Source organism: Chlorocebus sabaeus, chromosome 8 (genome assembly GCF_047675955.1).
Source record: "Chlorocebus sabaeus isolate Y175 chromosome 8, mChlSab1.0.hap1, whole genome shotgun sequence".
NCBI lineage: Eukaryota > Metazoa > Chordata > Mammalia > Primates > Cercopithecidae > Chlorocebus > Chlorocebus sabaeus.
This window is the reverse complement of record NC_132911.1, coordinates 9,505,913-9,518,321: the sequence shown is the minus strand read 5'-3', so window position 1 is coordinate 9,518,321 and position 12,409 is coordinate 9,505,913. Positions and strand designations below refer to the sequence as shown.

The 12,409-nt window shown below is 53.1% G+C and overlaps 1 protein-coding gene across 1 annotated transcript in view; it reads left to right on the top strand.

Moving 5' to 3' along the window:
• The window catches only part of C8H8orf74 (chromosome 8 C8orf74 homolog), a 29,228-nt gene extending 17,176 nt beyond the window's left edge, over nucleotides 1–12,052 (top strand). The window contains exons 3-4 of the mRNA XM_007961664.3: nucleotides 9,137–9,543; nucleotides 11,738–12,052. Coding sequence (XP_007959855.3) covers nucleotides 9,137–9,543; nucleotides 11,738–11,974 — 644 coding nt within the window. The 3' untranslated portion in view covers nucleotides 11,975–12,052. The remainder of the gene's footprint in view (nucleotides 1–9,136; nucleotides 9,544–11,737) is intronic.
• The last annotated feature ends 357 nt before the right edge of the window (nucleotides 12,053–12,409 follow it).

The window sequence follows — 12,409 nt, the reverse complement described above, 5'->3', positions numbered from 1 at the left end:
GCTGATGCCCAGAGAGGCAAGATAACGTGTGCAAGTGATGAAGTTGTGCAGCCCGAGGTGAGCCCGCATCTGCCTGAATCTCCAGTCTGTGCTCATACCAGACACACCCCACTGCCCCTGACAGAGGAGCTGAGCTTCAAGGAATGGCCCCAGCGTCAGTGCCATCTTCAGTCCAGGTGTTCCCTAAGCTTAATGGTGGCTGCCGTGTGGCCGTGAATGGTGGCTGAGAACAGAACGTGCAGTTATCGAATCCTTGGTGCCGAAGTCACAGGGCAGGAGGACGATGCATCTCCAGCCAGCGTGTCTTCCTCTGGCCAGTCCAGGCCCATCCTGATGAGGTCACGAGGGATGCGGCGGCCCCTCCTTCCCACGGGAGTGTCAGGCCCAACCAGCCTGTCCTCTCTCCTCTCCCTGAAGTTTACCAGGTGGCTTTGGAAAGGGGTCATCCTGAAGGGACCACTTGTGCTGCAGTAGGAGGTGGGGAGGCCAGCAGTCCAGGGACCCCGGGACAGGCAGGAGCCACAGAAGAGGTCTCAAGCAAAGGTGGCAAGCTCTCAGGGCTGTTGCTGACAATCCTGTCTGTCCCCAGGCCGTGGTCAGCAGGGCAGCCACAAAGCTCACTCCAGGGAACAGTGCCTGGCCCAGTCTCCTGCCCTGGCTCCTCCATTCCCTTCCCTGGGCAGACAGTGCCCCAGCCCACATTTCACAGACACTTCTGACCTACCAAAAAGCACCAGGGCTGGGGCCATGAAAGGAAACAGACACTAACCCCTTCCCTACACAGGGAGTGGTGACGGGGAGGGCAGCTCTACCGCCAGGCTCCTGACCCCTCCCCCCTGGGCGGAGCTCAGGTCCTGACTTTGCCACAGGTTAGCTTTAGGCAAGTCTCACCCTTTTTCTGGGCCTCAGTTTCCCCATTTGTAGAGAAAAATGATTGGACAAGCTCAACATTTCTCCTTGGTCCAGAGACATGTGCTCCTTGGTCCAGAAAGACTATTTGCCCTGAACAGATTTGAGAAACATTGCAAACGCTCCGTGCCTTTTGGTGATCTGCTAAGCTCATTTGCATATTTTGTTGAGTTCATTAGCATATTAAGACTATTTAATCTCCTTGGATCCAACATATCTTAAAGGTCTCTCTGTCTGTGAAACATTCATTTTGATATACAGGTGACTCTTGAACAACACGAAATTTAGGGCCACCAACCTCCCGTGCAGTTGAAAACCCGTATGTAACTTTGAACTCTTCCAGAATTTACTTACTAATAGCCTACCGTTGACCAGAAGCCTTACTGATAATATAAACAGTTGATTCACATATATTTTGTATGTAATATGTATTATGTACTGTGTTCTTACGATAAAGTAGGCTGAAGAAAGTATTAAGAAAATCATAAGGAAGAGGAAATACATTTACCCTTCATTAAGCGGAAGTGGATTATCATCAAGGTCACTATTCTCGTCATCTTCATGTTGAACAGGCGGAGGGGGAGGAAGAGCAGGGGTTGGTCTTATCGTTTTGGGGGTGGCACAGGAAGAAAATCAATGTGTAAGTGGACCCGAAGGAGCATCTGGAGGCCAAAAGTTAGAATTCAGCGCAGGGACTCCTTCCTCTTGCAGTTCCAACCCATGTTGTCCCAGGGTCAACTGTAACAGCTATTGCAAAACATTCTTTGGAAAATGTGACCAATGGGGTTGGAGGTCCCTTGCAGTGTCCACCTCCAAGAATCTACAAAAAGACCTCAAAGCTGCTTGGAGCTGGATGGCCTGGAGTTTGAATTCCTGCTGAGGCACTTACCACCTGAGTGGCCCTCTGCAAACCCCTCAGCCTCTTTGAGCCTCAGTTTCTCTCCTGGGTGAAGAGGGGTTGGTGCCTGTGCCAGCCTCACTGTGCTGGGAGCTGGGAGACCGAGTGACCTAGAGCATGCATGGCACAAGGCAGTGGGTGCTCCCTAACTGAGGGGAGCTCACCTGGGCAGTACAGTCCCTGGCACCCAGGGGTGAAGGAGTTTACTAGTAGAGTCTCCCCAGGAGCACAAAGAGGGCAGAGGGCAATGCGGGGAGACGAAGGATGCGGTTGGGTGGAGATGGTGGGCCCTTGCTTTCGTCTGCTTCCCACCATATCGGGTCAGCCCTGGTAGGCGCTCAGGTGTTGGGAAAGGTGAGCAGTGCCAGGCTGTAGCTTGACTTGGTTCCTGCCCCTGGGAGGCAAGATGGGGGAACCAAACTGGTTTATCGGGGTACCTGGGTCCTCCCGCTCAGGCACACCCAGAAGGAGCAACCTTCCCCATTTCCAGCCCCACAGGGACATGGTGCATCTCCCCTTGCTCGCCCAGCCCAGACTCCAGGTTTGAGGGGCCAAGGAAGCCACTGGAGCCTCCTGGTCCGAGCCGTTTCTGCCCTGATCGTGGAGCTTCTGCTGACATCTGCCCAGCAAGCCTCCCCCGCCCTTCCCCTCCTCATTCCTCCCCTCCCCCACTCCCACTGCATCTCCTCACAGGTGCTGGCCTCCAGGGGCTTGGGGACCATCTTCAGGAAGTTCCCAGCAGCCAATGCAAATGAAGGCCACTCCCTGTTATTGAAGAGCAACTTGCAGGCACAGATCTGTCCGCCCTGCAGCCAGCGGCTTCTCCCTGAGACTTAATCCCTCTGCTTTCTGAGTCACCAGGAACTTCTCAACCCGAGGCCCAGGGAGTGTGGTCCAAGGCCAAGAAAGTATGTCTCATGAGCGGGCTTCCAACAAGCTTTGCTGAAACCCACAATCAGCCAAGAGTGTCTGGGGGCCGAAAGTTAGAATTCAGCCCAGGGGCTCCTTCCCTGTTGACCCAGGACAAGGTCTGCACTTGGTTTGTATGACCTCTTAGGTGCAGGCCACAGCCCGTGGCCATAGTAGGGCATCGGCCAGGATGACAAGCCGCCAGGAAACCCTGGCTCAGCACAACTGCTGAGCGCATTCGCACTACTGAGCCTGGCGGACTTCTCCTTTCAGATCTGGGCTCTGTGTACAGCAGCTGGGGCTGAACAGAGGGGCTCAGGGGCTGGCCTTCGCCAAGGAGGCAGACACAGCCACCCACAGCTGCAGGATGCAGGTGACCCCACCCCATGCTCCGTCAGGCCAGGCCAGGCTGGAGGAGGAGGGCACCTTCCGGTCAGTTCAGAGACGGTGTGATGAGTCACCTGGTGAAGCTCACACACCGTCGCCCCCACACAGGCCCGGAGTCCAGCTTGCTGATCAAAAATGATGGCCTCATGTCTGCTCACCCTCTGGGATCCCTTGATGGGCAGTCTCTGCTGTCCTCCACGTGGTCACCATCTTCCCTCTGGGATGGCACCAGCCTCTCATGTCTGGCCTCGGTACCTCTCCACCAGGTTCTTAACCCTGAGGAATTTGATAATTCTATGTACGCTATCCTCAGAGGTCCTCGTGTTCCGTGATGAAGTCACCTCTTTCACAAGGCACACAGGGCTGTCATGAATGACCCTGTCCACACTGACCACAAGCCCTGGGTCCCCCAGCTCAGTCCCCAGAATCCTGCTTTGCCTCCTGGACAGCTGGGTGTGGCCCTGTGCACACAGCCACGCCGTGCCCCACTCGCCCCAGGCCTTCACCACTGCTGGCCCCTCTGCTTGGGGTGGCCTTTCCCATCGGCCTCTGGACCCCAGCCTGGTGCCTCCGACATGGGGCATGTGCAGATCCCCTGGCCTCTCAGAGCTCCTCCTTCTCTCACTGTGTCCCTGCGGGGAAGCTCCTGCCAACTGACGGCAGGCCTGCGTGCTCTGACGCCCAGCTCTGCGTGAAAGGACGGGAAGGGACACAGCATGTGGGGCCAGGCGGGTCTTTGCTGGCCGGAGGGCAGCAGCAGCCAAGAGCTTCTGGTCAGTGAAGCTGGACCTGGACCCTGCCCTAGGCTGATCCCCTCCGAGGCCTTGGCCCTTCCTTCCGACACAGCTTGTTCCTCCTGCTGCCAGAATTGGCTCCCTGGAACCTGGCTCCACTCACCCCCTACCGGCTGGAAACCCTTCTGCCATGTCGGGGTGGGCCTGGCCTGTGGCGCCTGTTCTGCCAGCCCAGCAGCCTCCATGGTGAAAGCCTTGGCCACAGGCAACATCCCCCAATGCCTGGCACATGGGAATGTTCCCTAAATAAATCCTTTTGTGTGTGTGAAAGACAAGATCTCACCCTGTCGTCCAGACTGGAGTGCAGTGGCACGATCTGCAGCCTTGACCTCCTAGGCTCAAGTGATCCTCCTATCTCAGCCTCCTGAGTAACTGGGACTAAAGGCATGCACCACCATGCTGGCTATTTTTTTTTTTTTAATAGTGCTGGGGTCTTTCTATGTTGCCCAGGCTGGTCTTGAACTCCCAAGCTCGCGTGATCCCCCTGCCTTGGCCTCTGAAAGTGCTATGCCCATTCCCTTGTGTCCATTCAACAAGGCTCTCCTTCTCTGCAGCGCACCTCCTAGGAGCTGGGCACTGCTCTGGCACTTGGTACCCAGCAGTGAACAGAAAAGACGGCCTCTCGCTCTCTCACAGCTTGAGTGCTAGCGGAGGGAAAATGACCAAGAACAAATCACATCAGTAAAATGCGCAAGATCAAAGACCTTGATGAGTAACTCTGGAGAAAGACTCCGTCGGGGGTACTGCCAGACGGTGACCCTGGGGGTGGGACCCCTGCAGGGCAGGGCATGCTAGGGGCTTTCGGGACCTGGCCTACCCAACCTCATCTCCAGCCAGGCAGCTCCTCGCCTGCAGATCTCCAGCCTGCTGACTGCCTTCCTCCCCCACCTTTCAGTCCCTCAGAGGCCCATGCCTGCTTCAACCACAGGGCCTTTGCACAAGCTGCTGTCCCTCCTGCCTCGCTCTTCACCACCTCTTTGCCCAGCAAACCCCTTTGACCCAGTCCATCCCAGCCCCTTTACTGCTCCTCAGGGAAGCCCTTCCTGACCTTCTTCCTGTCCTGTGTGCTGCCAATCCCACAGAGCCCTGTGCAGAGCTAGATATCTGTGCATTTCCTCCCCAGCCCTCCACCACCTCCCTGGAACCTGGAAGAGTTCTTGGCACAGGGAAACCCCGAATAAGTATTTGTTGACAGAATGAATGAACACCTCCACCTTGACATATTAGAGCTGGTTCATTTACTCTGTAGACTTTGACTGGGCCCCTCCTGTGCACAAATCCCAGTGCTGGAGGCCAAGAATACAAAGGTGGCCATCATTTGTTTGACTGTCTCCTCTTCAAGACTGGAATCTCTCTGAGGGCAGGGGTCATGTCAGAAGTCAGCATCTTACCATATGGTATTCTCTCTGTTGGTAGGCCCACTGTCCCTCAAACATCCCCCATAAGAACCTGGGGCTTGTGCCGGTTTCTGGCTTGCACACCCTACGTCTAAGGATGGCCAGGTCCTGCCACTCAGATCCACTCCTTCTGTGCACTGCCCAGAAGACAGAGCCCTGGTTCTGAGTATGGCGTCCATCCAAGGCCCTTGTGTCTGTCTTCCACCCACCTCTCCATGCAGCTCTTGCCATCATCTGCCTCCACCTTTAGATGCCAATGACAACAAGCCTCACCTTGCTCCCACCCAGGCCAGGCTGCTTCCTGCTCCTCTGCTGTCACTCAGCTGGGCTGTGAAGTGGCCCCACCTCTGGGCCTGGCTCAGCCTCACTCTGGGATGCAGCTCACACATCGCCTTCTCTAGAAGGACCCGGTCCTGAAGTCCGTGCTCTTCTTCACCCAACTCTGTTCCTCTTTACTATGCACTGCCATTATCTGCTTGTGTCTCTCCTGCAAGCATCTGAGAGCAGGGGATATGACTTATTTGTTGTCATAGTACTGCCAAAATCTTGCATAGTGCCGAGTAATTAATAGGCAGTAACAATTTATAGGTTCAGTCACCATTTGACAAACTAATCTTGGGTGAATGGAAGGATAAATGTGTAAACCGAAAATATTTGAGACAGGTCTCAATCCATTTAGAAGGTTATTTTGCCAAGGTTAATGACATACCTGGAAGAAAGATCTATTCCTTTCTCAAAATAATTTTGAGGGCTTCAATATTTAAAGGGGAAAGTGGACTGGAGGGGAAAGAAGGAGGGTATGGTGATCCACATGTTGCAAGAGAAAAGGAGCAGGTGCAGAATAATCAATTATGTGTTCCTCCCTTGCTCAGTAAATTGGCACCTTATATAAGATAAGGTGAATATAGAGTAGCTACCTGTAGAGATATTTAACCTTTTATTTGTAGCTACCTGCTTAGGAATCAAAGGAAAGCCAGTTTCTTGTGTTACTCAACTTTCAGGTTAATTAATTTTTTTCTTTTGGCACAGTGAATTGGGTTCCCAAGTTTTTATTTTCCTTTCACAAATGGATAGAAGGATGGGTGAATGGATGGGTGGATAGATCGAAGAATTAATGGATGGATGAATAGGTGAATGGATAAACAAATGGGTGGAAAAATAGATGGGTGGTTGGAAGAATGGATGAATGAATGTATGGATGAATGGATGGATGGATGGGTGGATGGGTGGATGGGTGGGTGGAAGAATGGATGGATGGACGGATGGATGGATAGATGAATGGATGGATGGATGGATAAGTGGAAGGATGATGGATGAATGGATGGATGGGTGAAAGAATGGATGAATGGAAAGATGGACAGAGATGAATGAAGGAAGGAATAGAGGGAAGGCTCTATGGGGGAGGGGAAAGGGGAAGGGAGAAACATTTTTTTGCAAAGGTAGAAATAAATTCTTTCTACAGCATTTATTGCTGGCTTGCATTAGGCTCTGTATGAAGCTGGACATCTTACCCCATTTGACCCTTCCAACAAGCCTATGAAGTCAGTATCACTATTCTGAATTTTACATTTGAGGGAAAAAGGCCCAGTCTCATATCTAAGAGGGACAGAGTATCTCAGACCTCCAAACCTGGTACCCTCACAAGAGGAGTGTAATCCTTGGGCTCCAAGCCTACTGGTTTGCCATCACAGAAAGGAGAAGTACAGCCTCCAGTCTGTAATTATGCATGGTGGAGTGTCCCTCCTTCCCTCCCCCTGGAGGCTGAGATTGCCAGAATCCAGGCGTCACTCCCAGCACACCCTAACATGGCTCCAAGTGGAGTGGTGCCCCTTTTGCTAATATTTTCCCAATACCATGATGTCTCCACCCTCTGGGTACTTTGGGGAGATTCAAGGTGAATATTTCCATACAGAGCAAGACAGTCTCAGGGACCAGCCAAGAGGGAACATGAAGGGACTAGGGGTGGGGGGACTTCAAAACAACCTTGTGGGCAAGGCTGAGACAGTCCCTGCTGAAGGGGCATGCAGCACTCTAGGCGGGGGTGAAGAAACCGCATAGCGCCCCATGGAGGGCTCACACAAAGGAAGAGCAAAGGAAAGGGTCTGTGGACAAGCCAGGTCCCCCACTTTGGGGAAAAGCGTGGCTCCTTGCCTACAACATGCTACTTTCATTGTCAGCAGAGGGAACTGTGGAATTCTCCAAAGTGCATGATCTGGTGGGCGCCTGGCCCAAGCCCTCATTCTTCAGAGGGGGACACTGAGTCAGGGAGCAGGATAGGCTTGGCCAAGTCCACAGTGCAATTCCAGGACAGTGTCTATGAGAACCCAGGTCTCCAAGCCAGGGCCGTGCTCTCCTGCTGCCCTTGACTTGCCTGTCTCTCTGCCTGTTGTCTGCTCATCTACTCACCAGGGTAGGCATGTAATTCAGCCATGGCCCTTCATGAACCACCTCCTCTGTTGAGAACCAAGCAGATGATGGGAGAGCCCTGCCTCCAACCACTGTGCTGAGCACCTGAAAGAGTTGTGAGCAGGAGGAGTGAATGGGAGAGGAGGAGAGAAGAAGTGGGGAGATGGGTCACCCCCCGAGGAGCACTGCCCAAGTGCTACCTTCAGAGCCAATCCTTTGCATGGGGTAAATAATATTTTCCCAACTCTGTAACACAAGCCACCAGCACAACAGTTGCCTGGGCATCAATCACCTGCTTTCACTCTTTTTTTTTTTTTTTTTCTGGCGGGGGGATGGAGTCTTGCTCTGTTTCCCAGGCCGAAGTGCAGTGGCATGATCTCGGCTCACTGCAACCTCCACCTCCTGGGTTCAAGCAATTCTCCTGCCTCAGCCTCCCGAGTAGCTAGGATTACAGGCACCTGCCATCACACCCAGCTAATATTTGTATTTCTAGTAGAGATGGGGTTTTGCCATGTTGGCCAAGCTGGTCTCCAACTCCTGACCTCAAGTGATCTGCCCACCTCAGCCTCCCAAAGTGGTGGGATTACAGTCACCGTGCCCCGCTACCTCCTACTCTACTCTTATGGGAATTCCTTTTCTACATTCTCATCTCCTTCGTGAAGAGAAGTAGAAACAAGATAAAGCACAACTAAAGTACATCTTTAAAACAGGCATCAAAAGACAAAATACTGGCCAGGTGTGGTAGTTTACTCCTGTAATCCCAACACATTGGGAGGCCACGGTAGGAGGATCGCTTGAGCCCAGGAGTTCAGAAAAACAAACAAAAAAGACAAAATACTGGTAATGATAATATGATTATACTGAGATCATATAATCATATTTATATGATTATACTGGGGTAATTATGTAAGAAAAAATGGGATAAGTATAAGTTACTGCAAGTAAAAAAAGAAACGTGGTACACTCTGTATTTTTCAAGAGCTAATGCATGGTAATAAGAATTGCAGTTAGAGCAGGCACAGTGGCTCACGCCTGTAATTCCAGCACTTTAGGAGGCCAAGGCAGGAGGATCGCTTGAGTTCAGGAGTTCAGCCTGGGCAAAATAGTGATAACCTCATCTCTACAAAAAATAAACAAAATTAGTCAGGTATGGTAGCATGTACCTGTAGTCTCAGCTACTCAGGAGGCTGAGGCAGGGGGATTTCTCGAGCCTGGAATTTGGCGGCTGCAGCAAGCTATGATCGCACCACTGCACTCCAGCCTGGGTGACAGAGTTAGACCCCGTCTCAAAAAATTAAATAGAAATAAATATTTTTAAAAATGTGGTGGGGACATGGGCTCTGTGACCAGGCTGTCTAGGTGCAGAGCCCACATCCACTGCCTGGCAGGGCAGCTCTGTCCCACTCCCACTCTGTACCTGGCCCCTGTGCCCACAGGCTGCTCCATTACTGAGGCTGTGATGATCCTGGGGAACAAGCTCAGAGATTACCAGGACCATTTCAACACCACCCACCTGCTGGCCCTCTGTGACTACTTCCACCATACCTTCATCCGCCACTACAAACTCTACCAGTATGTCCTGGGCCAGGACCAGCAGGTCAGCCTGACCGTTGCCCACCTGGAGGTGTGCATGCCACCCCAGCCCCTCCCGCTGGCCGAGGGCATGGACAGGGACTTGTGGACCCACCAGCAGCAGGTGGCCACGCTGACGGAGGCCGAGGCACAGAAGCGCGCCGACGTGCTGCTCCTGAAAGAGGCGCTGCTCCTGGAGCTGGATAGCTCACTGCAGAAGGTGTTCACTGCTGCTGCGCCTGCGCAGCCTGGCCGGGTCCTGGAGAGACAGGTGAGGCTCTGACCACCTGCCATGGGTGGACACCTGGGCCAGCAGAGACATCAGCCAGGTCTGGCATCACTGCAGATGGGAGCTCCTCGTTGGCGCCCATGGGAGGGGGAGAGATGCAGGGAGGAATCAAGGGTCTACCACGGGTTTCTCGGTAGACTAAAGGTAGAAATTCATGTCCCTATTTTAGTGATGAGACGACTGAGGCTCAGAGAACTTTTCAACTCGCCAAGGCCACCAAGCTAGCATGAGGTAGAGTTCACATTTGGACTGAGACTGACTGACCCTGAAGTCTAAGTTCCTTCCTCTGTGTCATTGATCAGTGACAGATTCCACCAAGAGAGGCAGGAAAAAGACTCCAGTTTTGGAACTGCTGCAGTCTCCAGAGCCGGCACGCCCCCAGGCTAGGGGAGAAGATGGAGGAGGCAGGGACATGGGGACAGCTCGGGGAGGGTCATGTGACCAGGGAGACAAAGGGTGGAGCTGGGACCGGGGGAGGACTTGGGACGATCTGGTGGTGGATCTCAGACTTTGGGCTGCCCTCTTGGAGGGTCTGCCAGACCACTGCGGCTCTAGCTGCCAGCATTTCCCACGACCAGCTCATCAATGACCGTGACGACCCAAGCCCCAGGGTAGCTGACTTCTTGAGGGCCTGGCCAAGCCTACATTGGTTTCTTAGCTATACATAGGCACTGAAGTCATCATGGTTGCATCATCTTTGAACATACTTTGAGAGACAAGTATGTGCACGTGTGTGTGCATGTATGTGCGTGTGTTTCAGGCATTGGGGTCGGGGAGTTGCAGGGCCTGTGAGTTCCAAGGGATTTTGGTTTCTGAATCATCAGCTGAAGAGCAAATGGCCCTGGGAAGTATTCCTTTAGGGTTACACACACACACACACACACACAGAGGAAAATCTCTACAGAGCAATGAGCACAGCAGCCTGGATGGTGCTCATCTAAGGTTAAGTCTGCAGACAAGTAGCACATCAGGGGGCCATGAAATCTTAGTTCATGAAGACATTCAATAAAGACCCAACAAAACCCCTGCCACAGTCTACGTCTCTGGTCCCCTGCAGGGGACCTTGCTCTAGCACACGGGGTGGGGCGGGGCATGGCCACAGTGGCCCAAACGGCCCTGCACATCCCACAGCTGTTCCTGCCTGCTCCTCCCAGCTCCCCGCCCAGCCTCCAGCATGGCACTGCTGGCCCCAGCCTGGCGGAGCTGGTGAGCCAGAGCCCCCTACACCATGTGCCCCAGCTATTCACCTGAGATGGGGCACTCAAGGGCATAGAACAAACCCTGCGCATTCTCCTATAGCACAACAACCTTCCCCAATAATTTTTTCTACAAAAACAACCAAGAGGATATGCTGGGGCAAATGCACAATTTTGCATACCTTTTAAGTGAATACAAGATCTCAAAGAAATGCACTATGGACAACCATTTGCTTCCAGTGTGTCCCCTGACAATAGCTCCTCTGCTGTGTGGTTGCTCGGGCAGGGAACCTGGAGAAACACACTTACGTCGTCCGTGTCTCCAGGCTCTGTTGGCCATGACTCTGATGGAGCTGACGAATGGGGTTTCCTGTTTAACTCGGTGGATGGACGGTGGCTGAGTTTCCATTCTTCCTATGGCTGGCTGGGTGGATGACACGCCCAATCTCTGAAGCAATTTCCCCTGTCCCCTCCCATGAAGCTGCCACTAGAACTTTGAGAGGTGAGAATGAGGATGGTTGGGGGCGGGGTATCCAGATGGAGCCTGCATTGACCAGGAAGTAGGGTCTATAGGAAATACGGCACCGGCCAATGGGCCCAGAACAAATGACACACTCAAACAGCCTGGCCATCACTCTAGGCCAAAAGAGAAAAGGGACGGAGTGACTATTGGAATCCCAAAAGAGAGCTTTAGTTATAGGCAAGGGTTGAGGGACAGGAAGTGTGACTACCCATGGTCCGTGGCCATGGCCAGCCCACAGCCGGTCAGGAGAAGATGAGGACCTCCCCATCCTCAGACCTCCTACCCCTAGTTGACTGAAGTCAACCAGAAGCCAGAGGTCAAGGCAGCCATGGCCCATGGGCAGAGTGAGATGGGTGGACAGTGGACACATCCTCATACCCGCAGTAGGGGCTGAGTTGAGAACCAGATCTGGTGAGACCTCCCAACCCCGCTCACCGGCCCTCCCCGTTCCTTCCAGGAGTTGGAGAGCCTTATCCGCCAGGTCATCCACATCCAGATGGAGCTCCTGCAGGAGCTGCTGCAGTGCAAGATCCAGAACACGTTCGCCATCTTGGACCTGAAGCTTCAGAAGAAAACTCTGAACCTCAACGCCCCCACCCCTAACCCGCACCCCATCACCAGTCATGCAGGCCAGGAGGAAGCCCTGAAGCCCCACAGAGTGAACAAAGAAAAGAAAGTGAAGGCAAGGAAGTAGAAGGTCCCGATTGCCACATGAGACTGACTGAGGACCAGTTACCCATAGCCATGAGCCATGCGGCATGGTGAGTTCAGCACCCACCCACAGAGAGACTTCTCAAGATTAAAAGAAACAAACCCATGCCATCAACTGGTCTCTGTCTTGGAAACCACCTGCTACCACCTAAAATCCAATCCAAAGGATTTCCCCTGATGGCTGTGCACCTCTGCTAAGCATGGAGCTTTGCTCTGGGGGTACTTATCACATTCTGACAAGTCTGAGCTCTGCTGAAGATGGAGCCACCCATGGGTGCAAGCTGGTAAGAATGAGGGTGATCCACACACCAGCGAAGCCCTCCAGGGAATCCCATGCCATGTAACAAGAATCTATCCTAGGATTCTTCCTCCTGACATTTAAACCACAGGCTTCATTGCATGCAGCCCAGCCCATAGG